The sequence below is a fragment of the Bacillus rossius genome, chromosome 3 (genome assembly GCF_032445375.1).
Source record: "Bacillus rossius redtenbacheri isolate Brsri chromosome 3, Brsri_v3, whole genome shotgun sequence".
NCBI lineage: Eukaryota > Metazoa > Arthropoda > Insecta > Phasmatodea > Bacillidae > Bacillus > Bacillus rossius.
This window is the reverse complement of record NC_086332.1, coordinates 117,706,208-117,729,397: the sequence shown is the minus strand read 5'-3', so window position 1 is coordinate 117,729,397 and position 23,190 is coordinate 117,706,208. Positions and strand designations below refer to the sequence as shown.

Below are 23,190 nucleotides of genomic sequence, written 5' to 3'. Positions count from 1 at the left end.
AGGCACGTATCCACACACTACCAGGTTTGCGTCTCTCCAAAATTACTGCCTTAGCTTGTCAAAACAGCACAAATAAATGGGCGCATTACCACCCCTGACTTTAGATTCTTAGTGTGTGAAGAAAACACAATATAAACAATCATCAAGGAAAAATTATGATCCAAGTTTTTAAGTCGCGAGTATGTGATCGCAGCTATAAATAAAAAAAAGACATAAAATTATAAAGAATTTTATTATGATCCAAAAAATTTGCTAAGCCAAATCATTAAAAACACTATACAGTAGCAGTGAGCTTATATTATGCCTTAGCTCAATACCAAACATCATTTATGAAAACTTTATTTGCTAGAGATGTGCGAGAAGTCCTTTTCAAAAACAGAGACGAGATCGAGACAGAAATACTAAAATTCTCGAGAATCAAGACGAGATCGAGAATTCAGTTTTTTTTCTTATTTCAAAATTGCAATTTGGTGTCAGTGAAGTTTTCGTCAACAAGATTTTAGATGCAATAAATTGGGCCCACCCTATTCTTTCCTCTCGAGTTCTTTGTAATTCTTAATGTGCAGATATCAACAGTTTTACATGTATAACCTATTTAATGAAAGAAATGAAAGGACTACATATACACTATAGAATATACATTTACAAAAATGAATCCCCTAAAATAAATAGGCCTGCACTGTATTCACATGAGCATTTCAATAGGCCTATTATTGAAAACAGTCAACTTAATTTGGTAGCTCACATTTAAAATCTGCTGTTTAAAAAGACACGCTGCTCTATATTTTCGGCCAACAGATTCTCTCTTCTGGATGTAACAGTGTTACCAGCACTGCTGAAAAGCCTTTCGCTTTCCACCTGCGTGGCTGGTATGGCCAAATATTTTCTTGCGACTCTGGCAAGAGCAGGGAAACGTGACTGGTTCTGCTGCCACCACATAAGAGGGTCACTTGATCGGGGGATAACATTTTCACCAAGATAAATGGTAAGTTCATTTTCAACTCTTGGTGACTTTACTGAGGAACAGCTTGATTTCTTCAGATGTTCAAAAGTATTCCACAGAGAACAGGTGGCTTCAACTGTATCTGGTGGATTTTCTTCTGGAACAGGTGCTGTTTTATTATCAACAACCACTTTGAGATCTGAAGTAATACGCTGCACACAAATAAGATTTTCGTGGTCTTGCAGCAAAATGTTTTTGAAGCGTGGGTCAAGTACCATTGCAACCTAGATTTAATACTTTTCTGAAGAGAGATAGCAAATGCAATTCCAGGGTTACTTTGATCTTCAACATAGTTAGAAAGTGTTGCCTCAATGCCATACAGCAAAGGTATTTTGGAAGAGATAGTGGGAAATTTAGAGTAACACAGCTCTCTTGTGGCTTGTTCTATTGGCTGTAACACACTTACTATATTAGCAGCAAGCTTCCACTCACTCAATGTGAAATTTTCTACTGCCATTGAATCTCCTAGATCTGCAGATAAAGGTACCTGCTGCTCAACAAGGTGAGAGAGCATTGTAAACTCACTGTTCCATCTTGTCGGCACCATTGGTAACAGCTCGTGTACAGGTTTGTTCAACTTTAGCTGCAGAGCATGAAGCCTTTCTCGAGCAATATTGCTGTGGCGATAATGTCCCACGATTGCCCGGCTTTTTGCTAGAAGGTCTGCAACATTGTGTTTACTTTTAGCATCTTGAACTGCCAACTGTAGTGTGTGGGCAAAACACTGTGTGTGAATTCATGATGTTTTGTTTATGGCAGCTGTGAAATTCTTAGCATTATCTGTAACTACGTACAATGGGATTGAATTGGTGGGAAAATTCCATTCGTCTATAGCTGCTGTCAGCTTTTCTTGTATTGCCAGAGCAGTGTGCGAACCTGAAAAGTGGTAATTTCCAAGGACATGATATTTCAACTCAAAATCTTTTGTCAAATATTGACTTGTGAGAGAAATAAAACTGTCTTGCCTTGCGGATGACCACATGTCAGTAGTTAAAAACAGACTGAAGTCCATCATCAACATCTCTCTTTATTTGTTCTGCAAGTTTGGCTTTTTATTCACGGTAAATTTTTGGTACAATAGACCTGGAAAATGTAGTGCAAAATGGTACTTCATAACCTGGTTCTAATTCATTGAGCAGTCCTTTAAATCCGCGATCCTCTACAATGCTGTATGGCTGAAAATCACATGCCATCATTACACCAATTTTCCTGTCAATTATGTTTTTTATAGCTTCGCTAATTTTTGTTTCTTTGTGAGAGTCTTGGATTGATATATAATGTCTATAAGGATTTTCTTTTTGTTTTGTAGCTTTTTCCTTTGTTAATTCCAAATAATCCTTTTCGGCGGCTGGATGAAGTTTCAAGTGTCCCAAGAGACCACTTTTTGAAAAAGTCTACGTCTAAATACGTTTTTTGCACACTTTGCACTCACCCTCACCCTTTCGTTTTTCATAAAATTTCCAAATGTGCGACAATTTACGGTCTTGAACATTTCCAGAACTATCAGCCATTCTAATAATTACATGTATTAGCGCTAAAAATAACTTAAAATAAAACTGGTACGATCCTTTATTCCCCGATAATTTAAACTAAACTTAACCGCAAAAAGAAAATAAACACAGTATTGAGCTCTTTCCATACATTATGAGCTACATTACACATATGCATTGCACCACAGTAAAAAAATAAAAAAAGGGCCGCTAATTGATGGAAATTTACAGTCAATAGCGTGCCGTGCGCAGAGAAAGGTCATTGTACTCGATCAGCTGTTGTTACGGCGCGGCGTAGCCGCCGGCTGGCTCTCTCTGTTCTCTGAGCTGCGCATGCGCAGTATAACTCACTCAACGCTCCGCCCAGACTCGTGACCTTCCATCAGCAGCCAGCCAATAGATGCGAGCTTAGCGGAAAAAAATATAAGCTCCGACTCCCGTGTACCAGTTTTGTCCAGTTCTAATACCAGTTTATTGGTATACGCACCAGTTTTCTCGCTGCCGTGACATGTTCAAGTTTACGTTCATCTTGAAGTCTTGATAACAATAATTAATTGTTTACGATCCCCAGAAATAAATGGTTAGTTTAAAAAATATGCGACAACTGTACAATACTGCTGAAATTATAAAATATGTATAAAACAGTTACCAAGACTCCGCTCCTTTTATCTTGTGAAGTGTATGTCTCGTACCAGTATTTCGGCTAAGTTGTGACATAAATACTGTATCAGAACTTACAAGCAGCCACGTAATATTCCATACAGTCACGTTACGTTTATACATTTGTGAGTTTACGTTTTTCCCTAGTACATTTTAGATTGTCTCCTGCAATAATATCTCGGACTTATACACGCCTAGGCTTAAATTATTACATGTTTAGAAATAAAAGCAAATCTTATATATAAAATTCTCGTGTCACAGTTTTCGTTGCCATACTCCTCCGAAATGGCTTGACCGATTTTGATGAAATTTTTTGTGCTTATCCGGTATCTATGAGAATCGGCCAACATCTATTTTTCATCCCCCTAAGTGATAAGGGTTGTCCACCCCAAACATTTTTTTTTTTTAATTTTTGGACAACATTTTTTTTTAATTTTTTTTATAATGCAGCATTAAAAAATACATACAACCCTAAATTTTCACCCTTCTATCACCAACCCCTAATTTTTAATAGAATTTTATATTTTTCAACCCCGGTCGATAGCTGATCAATTAACACTTGATAAACTTTCCCCGCCTACAGCGAGCTCATTACCTGGATTAACACATAGACCACATATTAATATGAAATTCCATCCCTAAGGGAGTGAAAAAGTGATAATTTCATTTTATAACAGAAAAAATCATAGGTCATAGACATACAAATAGTGAGTAAGTGTCATTTCTCTATGTCTGCCTCACGATCATACACATGGCAAATTCATATTTTTCTCCTTGGTGAGACCAGCCCGCTTAGTAGAGCTCGCAGCGGCTAGCAAAGTAAAGGTGCTAATAACAGTTTGGTTCTTAACTTCGTCAATAGATAGAGTTGCCTTGAATTTTAAACGCACCATCTTTTGATGCGTTTGTCATGTCTTTAATTTTCGTTTGTTTGTGCCGTATGCGTTCCTATACCATTCATCCGATTGCGATTAAATTTTGGTGAGTTGTTATGCACATGCCCGTGAAGGTTTCTGAGACGGTATAACTATTTTGCATTAGTTTGAGCACAAATCGTTTCAAAAAATGTGTTTATTTCATATTATATAGCGGCACTACGTCGGTTTTTGTTGTATAAGTAAGCACGCATGACACAATTTATAGATGTAGATAGAGATAAATATATATTTAGAGATAAGGATAGATGATTTTTATATGTGTAACTACTTCAAACACATTACAAAACAAAACTGAATGAGGCATTGCAATGCATGCCGAGCATTAGCTAGATAATGGAATCTTTTCAATATTAGTAATCTCTTATTTTTAAGCTTTTTTCTATAGTGCTTTATAGAGTCTAGACTACATTCAGACCACCAATTTTTAGATGTATACAGGTAAATAACTATACACTGGCAGAACAACGTCTGTCAGGATCTGAAAGTGATATAAATTATTTTGTGCACTTGACATTCAAATTAAGAAGATAATTACTAACTATATCTGATTTCGAAAATGGTCCCCTTCACCCTGTGTTCAGCCCGGGCAACGCCGGGTACTGCACCCCTAAATTTTTTTTAATTTCCAGTTTTTGGTAGGAAATCACCATGGCAACAGCTGTTGCTTTGTTGATGCTTCATTCGTCTCTATGGCAACGGCTATTTCATTGTTAGTGTAGTCCTCATCACTCATTAAATACAGACCACCAATTATTCAAATTAAGAAGACAATTACTAACTACATCTGATTTCTAAAAAAGGTCCAGTGAACTCTTTACCAAGTCAACCGATTTCGATGAAAATTGGCATTTATGTGTAATTGTTTCCAACTTGAGAGATAGGGTAGTTTTTATTTCGATTAATGTTCGATTATCAATGTTGATTGGTGTTTAAGCCCGGGAAAAAGTGGGTACTTCGTTTCCATGACAACGTTGCGTGCTTGAGAGTCAGGAAACCATCGGTGCTATTCGTTTTTTCTTCGGTACATTACAAAGCATTGTATTAAGTTTTTGTCAAAATTAATTAATTTTCATTTTATTTCATTTATTATAACTGTAAATAGGAGATTTGCATTTATGTTATGTTATATTTATGTTATAAAATATGTATATTTTGCGATTTAAAATGCTCATTGCCGACTATAAATGTTACGTTTTTCACGATGTTTTTCGGCCTACTAGCTAATCTTACCTACACTGAAAGTACCCACAGTATTTTTTAATTTGAGCAAATATATTGTGTTATAATTATTATTTTTTTTATATAAAATATAATAAATATGTAAACACGGGGCTTACGAAACTGCCTTCAGTGTCGAGTTTTTTATTTTTACATTTGATTAGCTCGAGTGTTGTTTCTACACGAATAGGATATAATTTCGATTGAAAATACATCAGCATAATATACAGTCACGGCAGATCATTTCCCGTGGCAGCAGGACACGGCAACGGCAATTCATTTCCCGCGGCAGCGGTGGGAAAAATGGAGGGGGGGAGGGAGGGGATTGCCACAAATGGACGTAATTTGGCCTCGCTGGTTCGTACGTACAACTCGGACGTAAAGACAAATTTTGGAGAACCTTGAGTGTACGTAGAATCGAGGTTTCACTGTATGTAATTAAAATATCGTCCAGAAACTCGAAAGTGCTCGCAGCGCAAATAAACAACTTCATCGCCATCTTGTAATGTGTTTGTTGTGGTTTTCGATATGAACGCAATATTTGACGCGTTTCACATGTTTATTCTCGGACAATTCTTTTACAGTTTCATCATCTATGGCGATTGCACCAAGTTTTTTATGGTTGTTACGTGACGTAAATAGCGGGATGGATTCGATTTTTGAGACGTAATTCGCGTGAAAGTATTGTATTGGACTAAATGGCAACTAAACAGGACCTGAAGAATATAATGCAAATAACGGGAAAACGTAAATAACGGTAACGTAGATAAGGGGTTTCGCTGTATGTTATTTCCAATTAGGGCAGTTAATAAACCACATAATTTTCAAAGTTAAGCAATACAAATTCTCGAAATTCTCAGAAATTCTAAAATGTTCTCGAGACGAAATCGAGAATATTTTGATCTCGATAATTTCTCGATATTATCGAGACTCGCACGTCTCTATTATTTGCTTACAAATTACATGCGTATCAATTCCCCACATATGATCATTTTATAAACTGACCATAAACAAATACTTTACCAAAGACAGCTAAATATGAATTATACTATTGTTGCGGGAACAAACACCCTGATAAAAAATACAATATTTAAAAAGATGGCAGTTTCTCAACTGTCAACATAATTTTTGCACTTGACTAAAAATTTAAATGGGCGTAGAATTCACTCATACAAATGCCAAAGAATAAATATGCTACAAACTAACATTATTCTATACCTATTTTACATTAATCCTACTAGTGGTATTTATTTATGTATTTTATTGATTCTGTGCACATATATTTTGTAAGGGGGAAAACTAGGCAGTTCCAGGCTTCATAAAATTTTTTTCTTACCAACAAGCTCACTGGATGCATCCAAGTTTAACAAGTTTATCGAAGGTGCAGTTACACTGGGCGGGTACCGCTTACTTGAAAGGTTACTACATTTTTCTTTGTCTCTCGATGAGTTGGGCACATTAATGAATGCACTCAAGATCTTTGTCTACAACAATTTGTCTTACACTGGTCATTGAAACATTAACACTTTCCACCGCCAGGTGACAAAACGGTGTTAGTGGTGTTCGCATTTATTGCCCTGCGCACCATGTCTTGAAGACCACAAACTTTTACACGAGACTCTAAAAGGGTATTCCACATTATTATTTGAAAAGGTATTCGCCTTGAAAAAATGCACACTTCTGCGTGTTGCAGCAAACACTCTCGGAAACCGCCCAGTCACTCAAACCATCGCTGACTTAAATCTTGTCTGTCTCCCTCCCCCACCCCCCCTCTTCATTGCCCGCACTCGCTATCAGCACGCCACTACTGGAAATGGTTCCAACAGACTATCACACTGTTTACATACCAAATAATACTAAAACTATGAAACTAATTCTACACCCAAAAACAACAAAAATAACGACATATAAAATATCTAAAGTCTAAAATTACCAAAGCAAAAATACACTTTAAAATATAGCATCACAGTTAAGGTTTTTTACAGTCTCAAAGATTCTAGTTCATTCTCGGTTGAGTTTCCACAGTTCATACCAACTTTGGCATAACGGACCATGGGAAATTTCCGACCCAGTAAAATTTAAAGTAACAGAAAAAACTTATGAACTCAAAAAGTTGAATAATAAAAGTAAATTAATAACCATAAAAATAAACCACTAACTATTAGAGAGTGAAGTAGCAATGAGTATGTCACACTTTACATCACAAGATCATTTTTAACATATAATAAGCAAAAATTCAAAATATATTTTGAATTACTAACTAGCATGTTGAAATTCAAGTAAGTATTTTAAAAACAATAAAATATGAATAAACTCTCGTGTGAAAAGTTAAATTACTCATTGTTACTATAGTGTGAATAAATTGTTGAGTGCCGTTTAAAATAAGAGTTTAAATAACATAGATACATGTTTACTCACTTGAACTAAACAATATTTTCAATGGTAATGTGACATATGATCATCATATAATTATCAAATTTCATTCAACACACTTACAGTATACTAACTATGTGTATGGTGTAATACCTAGCCAAAATCTAGTATAACACAATAAAATAATATGAATTAATTTGATAATTACAGTCACAAAGTACCAAAACAATATTAATTCAAACATGATTTAATCAGTCATATTTAAAGTATTCTAATATTGAAAACACAAACATTATTAGTCTTCATAAATAATATTCTAGGGGACATTAAAAAAAATAAACTATACTGACCAGAACTAGTTTCAGTGGGAGTAGCTGCACCCACAGGATATTATTAACAAAACTGATTTTTGGGAGAAAGTTAAAAGTGAGGTTATAATACCATTTAAACTCAATGATAGATAAAAATAGCAACAGACAAATTCATTCATATATCAATCTGTTTTGACATATCATTATTAGGGTCATTCCACGAGACATATACAAATGTGTGTTGCTGCATGAATTTTTATTCCCCCGAAACTTAGTTAGTGTTCACAAACTACCTTTCCTAAGAAAAACCCCAAATTTTTACATTTTTATTATTAATACTTTCTGAAATATAGCTAATTTTCTTTTAGAAGTATGGTGTAAAGTCATTATTTTTAGGTATTTTTTGATAGGCTTTAACTTTTTTGTGTTAAAAGCTATTCACCTCGTACATATATCACTGGAAAGCTCATTGAATGTACCTTTTATTTGACTTATTGGCATAGGATATTTTTTGCATTCTTCACTACTCTGTAAATTTATGAAACCAACCAAAAAAATTTTGATTTTCAGTAATTTAAAATACTAAAAATGTAATGTAGGACTTTGAGGAACAACTTTAATTTTTTTCCTGCAATTCATCCCTATGGCCACTTTGTGTGCCAGCAAAAACATCATGATACTCACAGTCCTACGCTGTAAAAAAAATTCCTGAAAATCGAAAATTTTTAAAAACTGGGATTTTCAGGGCAAAAAAACCTTATGTGGGACCAACTTAAAAAATTTAAACTAATATGATTTATAAAGCTCCTGAGATACTATTTTAAGGAAAAAATAGTTTGTTTTGATACTTTGAGTACCAAAAAAGTTACAGAGCTTAGAATATGATGAAATATGAACTACTGAAACGTTTATTTTTCAGTACAAATAAGTAGGATGTGAAATAAATAATTGAGTACCTGTTTAAAATGAAGGTTCAAATATTCATTGCTCAGTAAAAATAAATAACATTAAATGAAATGTTGAATACCTGTTTTAAAATATTTAAGGAGACTTGTTGGTGAAATGTTGAGATAAGCAAAGACTCATTTCTACGCTGATGTGTGTTCTTCCTGTAGCAGTTGTAAGCTCCAGTGGGGAGAGTATTCTGAGAATGTGCTCCTTCTTCCTCCACACAGTGTCACTTGATGAAAGTTTGTAAGAAAATCCTGGGCCATGGGGGTGGAAGAATTGTATTTGTAGCTGTTGATCCATGTTAAACACAGCAATTTCTGTTACAAGTCCTAGCCACCAATTGTTATTGTAAACACAACAAACATAATCATTTACCTTAGGTACAATGTGAGGAATTTCTTTGTTGATGGACACTATTTTAAATTCGGTGGATATGGATGTCTTTTGAACTTTAAGACTCAATTAATCCACAGGTAAAAAACTGTGCAAGGTTCTTGTTTGTCCAACTGCAATAGCATTGCCAAAATGAGGATGAAGAAATTTGTTGGCTTCTTTTAAATTGTCTTCAGTGCAGAAAAAGAAAGTGATTCCTTTGATTTGTGATTTACAGAAATTATACATTTCTATAGGAGTTGCAGTGTGATTAGTTAGTGTACGCTGAAGACTTGCTTTAGTCACCAACTGCTTCACCGTACCCCCACTCCATCACATGGACCTTTGCCGTGAGAAGTACGTAGCAAAGAAATGCCATTCTGCTTTCAAACCAAAGTCTATTTCATGGTGACAAAATTGATAAAGTTTTTCTTATTCTTATATTGTGCTGCAAAGCCATCTGAAAAGTAAAAGATTTTAACAATGCCAATGTGTGATAACTTTATGTGCTGCAGGATAATCCTCTGAAAACAATAAAAGGCAACAGTGCTATGTTCTAATGAATCAGAATCACTAATTACACAATAACTTTCACTTTCCAGTTTACCTCCAGACTTGAAATACAGGACAAAAGGGTGAAGAGTGGCTTGAGAGTTAACCCAATGGTAACTTTGGATCTTGTCTTGCATCACAAATGTAAAGTTTTCTGAGAAGTCACCCATGATAACACACTCATTTTTTTGAAGGTTTTCTTTTAGGGATTTTAGATACTGAGATTGTTGTTTTGATATGTAATGATGTAGTTTTAAGTCACTAAGACCTTCCAATAAATTATCACAAAATTCTTCAGGTGTAGTTACAAGTTCTAGAAGTTGACATCTATCGGTTGATAACCATTTTTTATATTTGACTTCTTCACCGATTTCAAATGCTCCAATATCTTCCATGACGACTTCCCTAACTTTTTCATTGCCAGGACACATTTCACACTGTGAGGTAATACACTTTTCATTATTCTGACGTCGACCGGGGCTACGACCCCCCCTAAGCCCGATGTGCCTCACGCCGTCGACACCCCTCTCCTCCCATCACCACCCTCTATTTCAAACCTCCCGCCCCGTGTGCAGGTGTGTGTGCGTGTGAGCCTTGGCCCTGCGAGAGACAGTAGCTTCAGTGCCACGTTCCCGTAAAAACGTAATTAAAATAATAAGTAATTGTAATGCAAATCTTTTATTTCATATTTTTTTAAAATTCCTAAATGTTTATGTTTTAAGTTGTAGTTAGTAAGGACGGTGCAGCGCCCCAGGCGGGCAACCCCGGAACTACCCGCAACTACTTTTTTGAACTTTAACGAATAAATTAAAAATAATTTAAGTTTGGTAATGATAAATGATTGTGGTCAGTTTTTTATTAGTGTTTAAGAGAGTTTTTCATGTTAATATGTTACCTGGTAACATAACGGGAACTTAACACTTCCCGGCGGCCATGATGCCCTGGCCTCGTCAGTCAGCTTCCGTTCGCCGCCTGGGGTAGAAGGCCTGCGCGCGCCTCGTCGACTTCAATATTTTAGTTTCACTGATCTGTTAACATCTGTCGCTCCGTAAATATTTCTTAAATCTTTTTATTTTCCTCGAGGTCTACCCCGGGAGGATGGCTCTTTAACGTAATTATTTAAATCCAGTTGGATATTTTATTTCTTAATACGTAACGAACTTTCGAGGCCAGGCCACGAGGTGACCTGGTCAGCCTTTAAGCCGGGGTAATATTCCTGTTGCCAGGTTATTTCAGTGTATCAGTTAATAACTCTCTTTTCACGTAATTACTTATGTAATATTTTGTTTCGTTGTGCCGCTCGACATCAATAAAGAGCTTTCCCTAGACTTCTGTGAGTTTCACTGAGCAGCCGCGTGAGTCCCGAGGCATGTGGGACTAGTGCTACTGCACAAAGGGGAGTCGAGCCTAGTCCCCACACGGGTCACGTCACGACCCCCAGCGAGGAGTCTACGGCCGGGTCCACGTGCCCCTACACTGGTGGCGCCCAAGTTACGCAGTTTCAGTCTATCCGAAAAAAAACCCCGTAACGACAATTCAAATCACAAACCATCTTACTCAGAAGTTCTTTGTAATCAAGTTTAGTTTTTATAGCTGCAAGCATAAGTTTAACATTTTAGTGCATTTTACATACACACACAGAATGAGTACCAGCAGAACCTGTAAGCACACAATATTTTGGTCGTAACTCTGCAAATTTAGAGAATCCTATTTTAATGTTGGGGCTATTATCTTTAAATGCAGAGTACAATTCTTTGAGATTACTTAGCACAAGTCTTTTTTGAATGTTAGTTTTTACACCATCTTTTCTTACAGATACACAATCTTTCTTCCCGGGCATCAAACGACTATACTCATCATTTCCATAAAATGTTTGCACTTTCACGATGATTAACTCATCCAACTTTTTCTCCACTTTTTTACTCAAAATATCAGGCAAAACTCCATCCTCTTTTTTTCAGGTTATGGGTCAATCAAACTAAGTACTGATTAGCATTAAATTCAGTTTGAATTTTTTTCATACTCCAACTTATAGGCAATATGCTGAGAATTCATACTTTCTTTTTTGTAGTTTCTGCAGTTCTGAACTTTTTTCTAAGTTCCTCGATAAGTGATTCATATTCACCACCTAAATTTTGTAAATAATTGCAGTTCGTGTCCTCTTCATCTTGTAATGATGTTTCTAAATTGAAAGGTTTTTGTAGCTTATCAGATACAACTACAGCAATCTTAGACACCTTTTTTAAAACAGGTGGTCTAGCATACGTTGAGTGTTTCTGTACTTTAACTGGAGATACACCAAGTGCTGAACATGCTGTATTAACTGACTCTACCAAAACACATTCAGGTTCAAACAAATCAGTTAGTTGTTCAGTGTCATCACCTGAAATATGTGTAGAAGTTTGTACTTTTTGTAAGCACTTGGAGCATAAAGCTTTACCAGGAATCAAACTAACCTGAATGCAGTTTGTAGCAGTTGTGAGGGTTATTTCTCGAAGAGATTGTTTAACAGTTTTCTTGTGAAGTTAGTAGGGATCACAACAACGTTTTCCATAAATATGAAAATATTTGTCCAGATATTTTTTTTCATGATACCTACAAATGTTTTTTATGTTTTCACAACCTGATCTCAAAACTAGAAGGTTTTTTTCACATCACAACATCACTTAATGTTTTGAGTTCGGATGATCTACTATAGGCTAGATTATGACATACCTCTCTAACGAATATCCCAACAGAACACTCCATTCTTCTAACATGACATAACTCCATAAATTAATAACAGTTAATAACATAGAAATATCTCTGAGAAAAAATGTCAATATCACTGTCTAACTTGCAGGTCATATATACTGCATTAATAAAAAAATTTTTGTATTGAACAAAAAGCACTGAGAAAAAAATGTTATTTCCAATCTCAGCACAACTGCTAGCTTGCTACTAAGGCTGTCTACTGGCAAGACTTCTAGGTATTCACTATCTAATGTTGTGACTCAGACATGCTGCACATCAGCAGATAAGCATGCCTCAGCATGCAAGGCAAGCATAACTGATAAGCCTACAGACAGACAGACTGACACTGCTTGGAGTGTCCTAGGTGCCAGGAAAACATTAAAGTAATACATTCCAGGTTGTATAAATAACTTTACCCTTTATTTTAAACAAGTACTCAATTATTAATTTCAAATCCTACTTATTTGTTCTGAAAAATAAACGTTTCAGTAGTCTTTCATATTTCATCATATTCTAAGCTCTGCAACTTTTGTGGTACTCAAAATATCAAAACAAACTATTTTTTTCTTAAAATAGTACCTCAGGAGCTTTATAAATCATATTGGTTTAAATTTTTTAATTTGGTCCCACATAAGGTTTTTTTGCCCTGAAAATCCCTTTTTTCCAAAATTTTTGATTTTCAGGAATTTCTTTTACAGTGTAGGACTGTGAGTATCATGATATTTTTGTTGGAACACAAAGTGACCATAAAGATGAATCACAGGAAAAAAATTCAAGTTGTTCCTCAAATTCCTACATGAATTTTTTTAATATTTTAAATTACTGAAAATTGAAGATTTTTTGGTTAATTTCATAAATTTAACAAAATAGTGAAGAGTGAAAAAATATCCTATGTCAATAAGCCAAATAAAGGTACATTCAATGAGCTTTCCGGTGATATGTGTACGAGGTGTATAGCTCTTAGCATACAAAAGTTATGGCCTATCAAAAAATACCCCAAAATGATGGTTTTACACCATACTTTTAAAAGAAAATTAGCTATATTTCAGGAAGTATTAATAATAAAAATGTAAAAATTTGGGGTGTTTCTTAGGAAGGTAGTTGTGAACACTAACTAAGTTTCGGGGGAGTAAAAAATCATGCAGCAAAAAAAAAAAATTTAATTTGTATATTTGTCATGGAATGACCCAATAACAAACATTAGATATCAAATATTGTTACATCGCTAGTAAGTCCATAAGTTAATTTACAACAGAGTAAGAACTTGTAATAGGAATTAATAAAAACAATTAATTTAAATTAAATGATACAAATAAAGTTAAAAGATCCAATAATCTGAAATATAACTCAGGAGTTCGAACTCAAAGGGACAAACTAACCTTATTGTGAACATTGAATGAAAAAATACCTCTAGTTTTTAAGACTTTTTTTATAACCAGGATTAACACAAAGACCCCATATTAATATGAAATTCCATCCCTAAGAGAGTGAAAAAGTGATAATTTCATTTTATAACAGAAAAAAATACGTCATAGACATACAAATAGTGAGTGAGTGTCATTTCTCTATGTCTGAAACACGATCATACACATAAGGTCTGGCAAATTATTATTTTTCTTCTTGGTGAGATCAGTTCGCTTAGTGGAGCTCGCGGCGGCTAGCAAAATAAAGGCGCTAATAACAGTTTTGTTCTTAACTTCGTAAATAGATAGAGTTGCCTTGAATTTTAAACGCACCATCGTTTGATGCGTTTCTCGTCTTTAATTTTCGTTTGTTTGTGCCGTACGCGTTCCTATACCATTCATCCGATTGCGATGAAATTTTGGTGTTTTGTTATGCGCATGCCCATGAAGGTTACTGAGATGGTATAACTATTTTTCAATAGTTGGAGCACGAATCATGTCATAAAATGTGTATTTCATTTTATATAGCGGCACTTCGTCTGTTTTTGTTGTATAAGTACGCAAGCATGACACAATTTATTTAAATATAAAAGAGAGACAGAGATAGAGTGATATATATATATATAGTGAGATAGAGATGGAGAGATAAGTTGAGATAGAGCGAGGTATAGAGAATGAAATGGGTTAGATAGAGAGATTCACCTATAGATGTATAGAGCTATATAGAGACATATATAGAAGATATAGAGATAGTGGGAAGTATATATGTAGATATAAAGAGATAAATAGAGAGAGAGAGATACATAGATGTATATATATGTAGATAGAGATAAATATATATAGAGAGATGGATAGATGTTTTGTATATGTGGAACTAATTCAAACATATTACAAAGCAAAACTGAATGAGGCATTGCAATGCAGGCCGAACATTAGCTAGATAATGGAATCTTTTCAATATTAGTAATCTCTTATTTTTCAGCTTTTTTCTACATTGCTTTATAAAGTCTAAATTACATACAGACCAGGTAAATAATTATAAACTGGCAGAACGTCTGTCGGGATCTGAAAGTGATATCAATTAATTTTCACACTTGACATTCAAATTAAGAAGACAATAATTACTAACTACACCCTGTGTTCAGCCCGGGCAACGCCGGGTGTTGCAGCTAGTTAGACAATAAACATCAACTTTGCTACGATGAATTCTTTCCTTTAAAATATCTACTATTCTCAGGAATTAAGTTAAAAAGCAAAAACATTTTCAGAGATAATGTCCACATGCAACTATAAAAATATGTGAGGTGTCAAGAAACAAAAATGTTTAATGACTTCTAGCAGCATTACTGTTCATTTCTGGACCTTTTGGTGACTTTGTGAGTTGTAGACAGTCTGATAAGTCACAACCATCATAACGCACGCTCACCTATCGTCTTGGAGTCTTCCCATTCGGGCAGCTCCTCCGTCACGACCAGCACGAACACCTCCGTCCGGTGCTTGTGCTCCGTGTTCTGGAACACCAGCACGTGGACACACACACAAACACAACATGCATGGACGGCAGCTTGCTCAGCAGCTTTAATAATTGGCAAGGACATGATCATTTCGTGAAATGCGATAAAACCAAAATACCACCGAAAAGTATATTGATATACCATACACTAACACAGAAATGCAAATTAATACACCATAAAGCACCAAAAAGCAAACTAAAATCATGAATTTAATCAGCATATAAAAAAAAAATTAATCCATAAAAATGTATGTACTAAATATAAATAGGTTAGAATTTTTTTTTTGATCTCGCAACTGTAAAAGTAACTCATTTTTACATGTACACAGACGTTGGTACATTTTTTTTTAACACATATACTTTCAATTTTTTTGTTCTGACTACTTAAATATGCTTATTACAAATTATTATATTGTGAAGTGTATAATAATAAAATTTGAAATTACACTGTTTCGGTGAAATAAGTATCATGAAACATTTTAAGTGTTACATTTGTTAATAATCGGCTATCACAATGAATAAACAGAATTCCTAAAAAATAAAAACAATGACAATGAATCTCCTGAATTAAAAACAAAACTGGCGTAAAAATAAAACCATACATCTTGTCTCCAGTAATTGACTACCAGCCTCCAGCTGATAGCCTGTGAGCCATCACAGGACAATAGTACAACTGTAGTAAAGAATGGAAATAAAGCGAGATCAATGTAGGAGAACAGAAAAGCAAGAAAGCTAAAATTAGAAGTTAAAGAAAAGACAACATTTTTTTTTTTCCGCCTGTATTCCTCAGAGAGATAAACACCAACAAGAGCCATTGAATTATGTGGTGTATAAGTATCAAACAGGTTATCTGTAAAGTCAGAAAGCTAAGCTGGGTGCAGACTAGTGCAATATTCTTAAACATTTACTTGAAAAATACCTGTGAACAAAGGCAGTTTAGCTTAGAAAAAAAAGGGGCTCAATGTTTTAAGTTAAGTAATTAAAGGTACTAAGGAGCCTGCTAACCTGCTGCTCAAAGTACACTGTAAAGACTCAGAAATGCTGTTTTAGTGACAAAAATACTCGATAAAGAATTATAGATTTTATATAGATTGTATAAATATTAAAGTACGTTGCATGTGGGTTGCCTGCTTGGTTGTACCTCAGTTTAGTAGGTAACTTGAATATGGTGAAAAAACACTTTTTGAAGGGCTACCAAGTTTATACTTTTTAATTATTTACACTAACTCTTTAACTGCGACATTCGACTAAAGTCGAATATATAAAATATTGCTAACTTACGACATGCAACTTTTGTCGAATAAGGTGATTTCTCTATTTGCGGCAAGTTTTTGCGACATTGTTTTCTCTTGAGGCTGCAATCTTCAGAATCAATATCTCGATGATGTGAGGTTTATTTTTGCAGCGGAAACCGATATTTATTTACTGTAACCTATTCATCTATTGTGTTTATTTTCCTTGCAATCAACAATGGCATCGGGACGAAAAAGAGGTTTGACGCAAAGTGAATGTTATGATATTTTATTTGCGGATTCAGATTCCGAGTTTGAGTGTTGTGTTTCTGAAGACGAAAAGGAAGAAAAGGAGCATAATAATATTACTAATAACGAGTTTGAACATTCAAGTGATAACGACAATGACGCGAGTGGTAGTGACGGCTTTTCACAACAGCATTCAGAAGATACCAAAAACACAAAACCTGTAAGCAGTAATGACTGGATAACCATGGACTCTGAAAATATGTATGTTTGCCTTGACTGGTGTAAAAAATCACTATTACATGCATCACTAAAAACGTTAACCTCAAACGATACAGCAGTAGATTGTTTCTACAAATTTTTTCCGAAGTCTATATTTAGTTGGGTGTCTGACCAAATAAACTTGTATGCTTCTCAATTTTATGAGAATATTGAGGCAGATAAAATATCCCCTCGCTCACGTTATATGCAGTGGAAAGAATGCACTCCCGAGGATATACAGGCAATGACAGCCATTGAAATTGGCATGGGCTTCTGTCGCAAAACATCAATTGAGCAGTATTTTTCTGAAGCGCCTTGGCTGAATTCTACGCCAAATTATGCCAACATTATGTCTCGTTACATTTTGCAGACAACAATAAACAGCTACCAAAAAATCACGAGGAATATGATCCTCTATTCAAAATTCGTCCCAACATTGATATTTTGAAAAACACGTTCCTGGAAGAATTTGAACCTGGTCGTAGCTTGTCAGTTGACGAATCAATGCTTCGATTCAAAGGGTGTCTCTAGTTCAAGCAGTACATGCCTTCCAAACCTTCCACAAAGTGAAGAGTGAAACTTTGTTCACTGTGCGACAGTGAAACAGGTTTCTTGTTGAGGTTTGATGTGTATGTAGGCAAAAGTGGGCTGCAAGTAAATGCTGATACCAGTTTAGGGTTGGGTGAGCGTGTGGTTATAAATATTATGTTGGGATTTGAAAACACACAATGTATAGTGTATTGTGACAATTTCTTTTCAAGCCCATCCCTGTTCCAGTTTCTCCGACAAAATGACATCGGGGCTTGTGGGACAGTTCGAACGAACAGGCGTGGTATACCAGTAGAGTGTAAGCCCAGTATTTGTAAATTGAAGAAAGGTGAAAAACCAAAATTTTGGTTGAATAAAGAGGAGGTAATGATTACTTGCACTTGGCAGGATACTGGGAGGGTCACTCTTTTGTCTACTGTTCTTGACAATGATTTGGCTGTAGTGAATGTACGAGCAAAAAATACAGACAATGGGTACATAACAGATGCCAAACCAAAGATGGTTTTAGAATATAATAAAAAAATGAATGGCGTAGATCGTTTTGACCAACTGTCTTCATCATACTCATTATTACCACAAAAACAGGAAATGGTATCATGTGCTATGGCACTTCATTGTTGACGCTGCCTTAGTAAACGGAAAAATTGTGTACAATATGTCACGTGATACAAAAATGTCTGCACTACAGTACAGGAATTGTGTAATTGAGAGTCTTTTGGAAGAATATTGCAGACCACCACCAAAAAAGAAAGGACATATTTGTGCAGATATTATTCCACTGACCAGACTGAGTGAGAGACATTTCATTGGCCTACAAATAGACAAGAAACACAAGCCAAACTGCATTGTGTGCTCCATTATGCCTTACCAGTGTAAGCAAGGAGGAAAGGGCAAGTGTAAATGTAAGCAAACCACATACATATGTAAAAATTGTCCTGCACATCCCCCACTGTGCTCTGTCCCTGCTTTGAGGAATACCATACAAAAATGAACTACAGATGTGTCTGTTCATGTATGTGTAAAAATGTATAAATATTTTGTTTAGTGTGCAACAGAAATTTTCAGTTTCTGAGTTAAAAACAATTATTTACATTGCAAGGTTATTTCTACAAGTTTCATACTGTCTGGGTAACACAGAAAATATTGGTGAAGTACGTATATGTAACAATGTGTAAACATTTTATGTAATGTGTAAAAAATATTTTACAGCAATTTCTTTTTTGTTTCTGGTACCTGGGTACTGGGTAGTAAAACAACTATGTATTTTCACTCCAATGTTTTTCTCTCAATGTTTACACTTTCTTATATACTGACCAATGTGTATTTTTTGTAACAATGTGTAATGTGTAAATATTTTATATTTTGTGTAAGCAAGTTATATAGGATTTTTTAGTTAAAATAAGTAAAAAAAAAACTTTTCATGAAGGTTGTTTTTAATTTCAATTTTAGTTAAATTTTAAACTGGTAGGTACGTACACAAAAAACCTGAAAAAATAAAATTGTGAAAAATTGTGTAAACATATGTAAGAAATTTTAATTTTTTTTTTTACACTTTTTACTACATTCTTAAGTTTAATAATAATAATAATAATAATAATAATAATACTAATAATGATCTAAGTCTAAAAAAATTATACATACTTTTTTCTCTCTCAATATTTTTAACACTATCTGGGTATAGATGACAATTATTTATCCCGCAGCGAAAGAGTTAAACAAAGCAAGCTGTGTGTCCTTATCTTGCTTTTTCAATCAGACTTTGCACCTGGTCACAACTGAACATTTTGAAGAAAAAAGAAAAGTTTCTCTATTGAGTACTTTGAGTGAATTTGTTGGCAGCTTGGTTGAGCCCACACAACAGTGCATCGTGTTGACAAGAAGTAAGGGACAGGAACCCCCAGCCATTAGCGTAATCTCGACCTGCACAAGACACATGCCGAGGTTCGCAACGGACCGGTCAGAATCCTAACCACAGTCTCAGGTGGGAAAAGCTACTATATTGCTCAATGCTCTTCGCAAGAATATTAACTTGTGCAAAGGATATAGCATTTTATAATGCCCCTACGTAGACTTAGTTGCTTCAATAAACTGGAAGATAGAATTAAATAAAACTAATATAATTAAGAAATTTGTACAACCGCTTTCTTACATACAAATAACATCAAAACAGACTACATACCAGAAAATAAATATTGTATCACAAAAAATAATTTCTTTGTCAGTGAACAGGAAATAATATAACTGACTGTTTTATTTACCAAATAATGTACTGTAACTCAACATTACAATATAATAAGAAATGCTACTAATAGAGTTTTAACTAGCATTTTTATTAATATTTAAGTATACATCTTTACGATGCCCTTTTAAAATGTATCATTAGAACCAAATAGTTTGTACCTAGTTAAAGTACCACCAGACAGTTCGGCCAAACAAGATGCAGACTCGTTAATTCAGCTGTAGTAGTTACAATTAAGATTTCCTACCTACAAATTTATCAGCATAAGTTAAAGTATCCCGCAATCAGAAATTTAAGTCTGTTTACTTCTGTATTAAATGTAATTGAAAGTCGTACAGCCAAACCTTGTTATTACAAACCTGAAGTGATCATAATTTTAGCACTTTGTAATTAAAGGTTTGTTTTAACTATTTCAAAGTTATATGTTCACTTAACTACCATCAAACCGCAAAATGTGCATAAACAGTGCAAAACCTACGACTAACACTTAAGTTATAAAACAAATATTAATTTTGATTTTCAAGTAAATGAGTTAATAAAGGCAAACATGTAAATTTAATGAAACTTTTGAACTACAAACTGTTGTTTTTTCTTTGGGACATAGGCATTATCACTGCTCATTATGAAATTGTACAATTGTAAAATTATCATGAAGTAGGGACTGTCATACATGACTAACACTAAACCATTTGTAATAGTAAAATACTTGCATGTTTGAAACATTGCTGTATGTATTGACACACCATGTTAATGTTTTGCACAAAATATATTATTATTGGCTATAACCCATATAGATGTTTTCTACACTTCACTGGGCCAGTAAGAATGTTGTTACTGTACTACTGAATGCCTATGATCCATCTGAAAATACCTATGCCATCTTAAACATTCTACCAAAAACAATGTTCATTGAAATTAATTAATAACCATCTTTGTGTGCTATTGGGCTATCAGATTATATTCTTAGGCTGATTTCCCTTTCCTAGCTTCACAATGACAGTTAAGTGGCTGGTAGTACCTTCATACATCCACATGTAGACCATCCTGAGTGCCTTTTAGGTGAATAGTTATCTTATTCTCAAGTGAGCAGCTGCAAGACCAAGCTATTCTCTATATGAGGCTGTTAACCTGTTGCTGCCAATCTCATATGCGTGGATTTAATGTGTTTGGTTATACATTAGCATAACAGGGACATTATGAGTAATGTGGGTTCCATGGTAGAAGTTAACCGGAGAAAAGAAAACCAACATAAAGTCAATGCAGTGTGTATGGATTGAAGAGTTGGTCAGTTGTCTTGGAGTGTGTGTGAATCTAATCGTGTGAGCAGTCGTGGTCGATTTGACGCCACCAGCCGCATTGGACTGTTTGAGGTCATTTAAGACAAGAAGTCAGTACAAGCATTCAGAGTACTAAACACTGTAAAATGTTTTTTCTAATGTGTAGTTTTAATGATTAGCAAATAAAATACATAAGAAAAAAATTGAATTAAATTATTTTGTTTACTTTTCTACACACATTATAAAATGAGCAGTATTACGAATGGGAGCAGTCACCTCGAAGACGCCGAGGCAGCGGCCCAGCTTGCCGCACACGCCCGCCTCCTCCATCACCTCGCGGATGGCCGTGGTGCTGGGCTCCTCCTCGGGCTCCACGCCGCCCCCCGGCACGATCCAGTGGTCGGGCCGGCGGGAGGACGACACCAGGAGCACCTGCGCCCACACCGCTCGCTCACTTACTTGCGTCTCAGTGCTAGTGCTGCTCAAGTATTTTTAAGATGAACCCAGGAACTTAAAACCCTTCAAATAATTATTTTGTTCTAAAAAAACCTGGCTCAAAATTTTAATGGGTGACCCCGCTGGTCGTACAAGAGTGGTGATGGAGCTCCACACCCTGTAAGTTTGTGTGTGAACATGTGCGTGATTATGTAACCTGACACACCACATTGGTGAGGTGTGTGCAGCATGGTCCTGGGTTCTTCCATTCAGTTGGCTCCACTGGCAAGTACAGTTGAACACCAGCAGTTAGGGAAGTTCTAAAGAAGCTAACTTCTGAGGCGGAGCTGATTTTCTCACCACTGTTATGTCTGTATTGCACGCGGTTGTTCCTTTGGATCTGCATCTACTGTTATTGTTTGATAATGATTGTGATCCACTGTCTTCATAAGTAATTTCATCGTATTTTCATTACTACACTCGTGAATTCCCATCGTCCAGCTCGAAATACTTCATTGTTACTAAGTGGCTAATCCAGGGGACCAAGCAGTGACTAATACTCCATCCTTCCAACCAAAACTTGCACTACACAGAACGACATATTTGAAGGGAGGGGGTGAGGCATGGTAAAAGCACTAGTTTCCGAACAAGAGTTCCCCCCTTCACATGGTTCTGGATCTACCACTGTACTGTTACTGCAGTCTAGAAAAGCATATACAGAGAATGTCACATTTTTACAACAATTTCCCTGGTATCCCTTCTATCTCTTGACTTTGCTCTGAGTTGCATGCCTTGTATTTCAATAAATATTAAAAATGTTTAAATGGTGTGAAATCATTAATTTACTAATAAATGTAAGAACATATATAAAAGAGGTAAAAATTTCTAGTTTATGTTCATGGATTCATTTCAACATTAAATTTTTTTTATGATATAGTGGGAAAATAAGAACTGAAATAAGCTAAGTTATTAATATTGTCATGAGCATTCTTTGAGTAGTGCTGTGAGGCAGGCCAGTGAGCTTGCTAGCGGTCAGCTGACCCATTGGTCCCTGGGTGGAGCACAATCTATTAGTGCGGTGCATTCCTTGTTGATTACAGGCGGTCCCCCACTTCCCCTTTCCATGGCACTTTGTCAACGAACTCACTGTCCCTCTGGATGATTCTGCAGGCTCCCAGAGTCCACCGTGTGGAATGGCGTAACTAGAAAGCTATTGTTCTGGGAGCTTCGGGTGTGAAGTCGACCTAGATGACGCCACACTTCAAAAGGGTGCCAGACCATTCCAAAAGGGGACTGAGGGGTATTAAAACGGCGACGCCAGCCTCCGAGGCAGTGAAGTGAGGAGGGCGAGTGACCCCTTGGTGAGCGAAAGTGGACAACGAGTGACGGGCCTCGTGTGCGGAGACTGGTGCATCAGGACTGTACCATGTGCGA

At 35.6% G+C, this 23,190-nt stretch overlaps 1 protein-coding gene across 1 annotated transcript in view; it reads right to left on the bottom strand.

Moving 5' to 3' along the window:
- The window catches only part of LOC134531188 (diphosphoinositol polyphosphate phosphohydrolase 1), a 117,319-nt gene that overhangs the window by 5,624 nt on the left and 88,505 nt on the right, over positions 1-23,190 (bottom strand). The window contains exons 2-3 of the mRNA XM_063366829.1: positions 21,598-21,753; positions 15,431-15,515 (exon numbers count right to left, since the gene is read on the bottom strand). Coding sequence (XP_063222899.1) covers positions 15,431-15,515; positions 21,598-21,753 — 241 coding nt within the window. The remainder of the gene's footprint in view (positions 1-15,430; positions 15,516-21,597; positions 21,754-23,190) is intronic.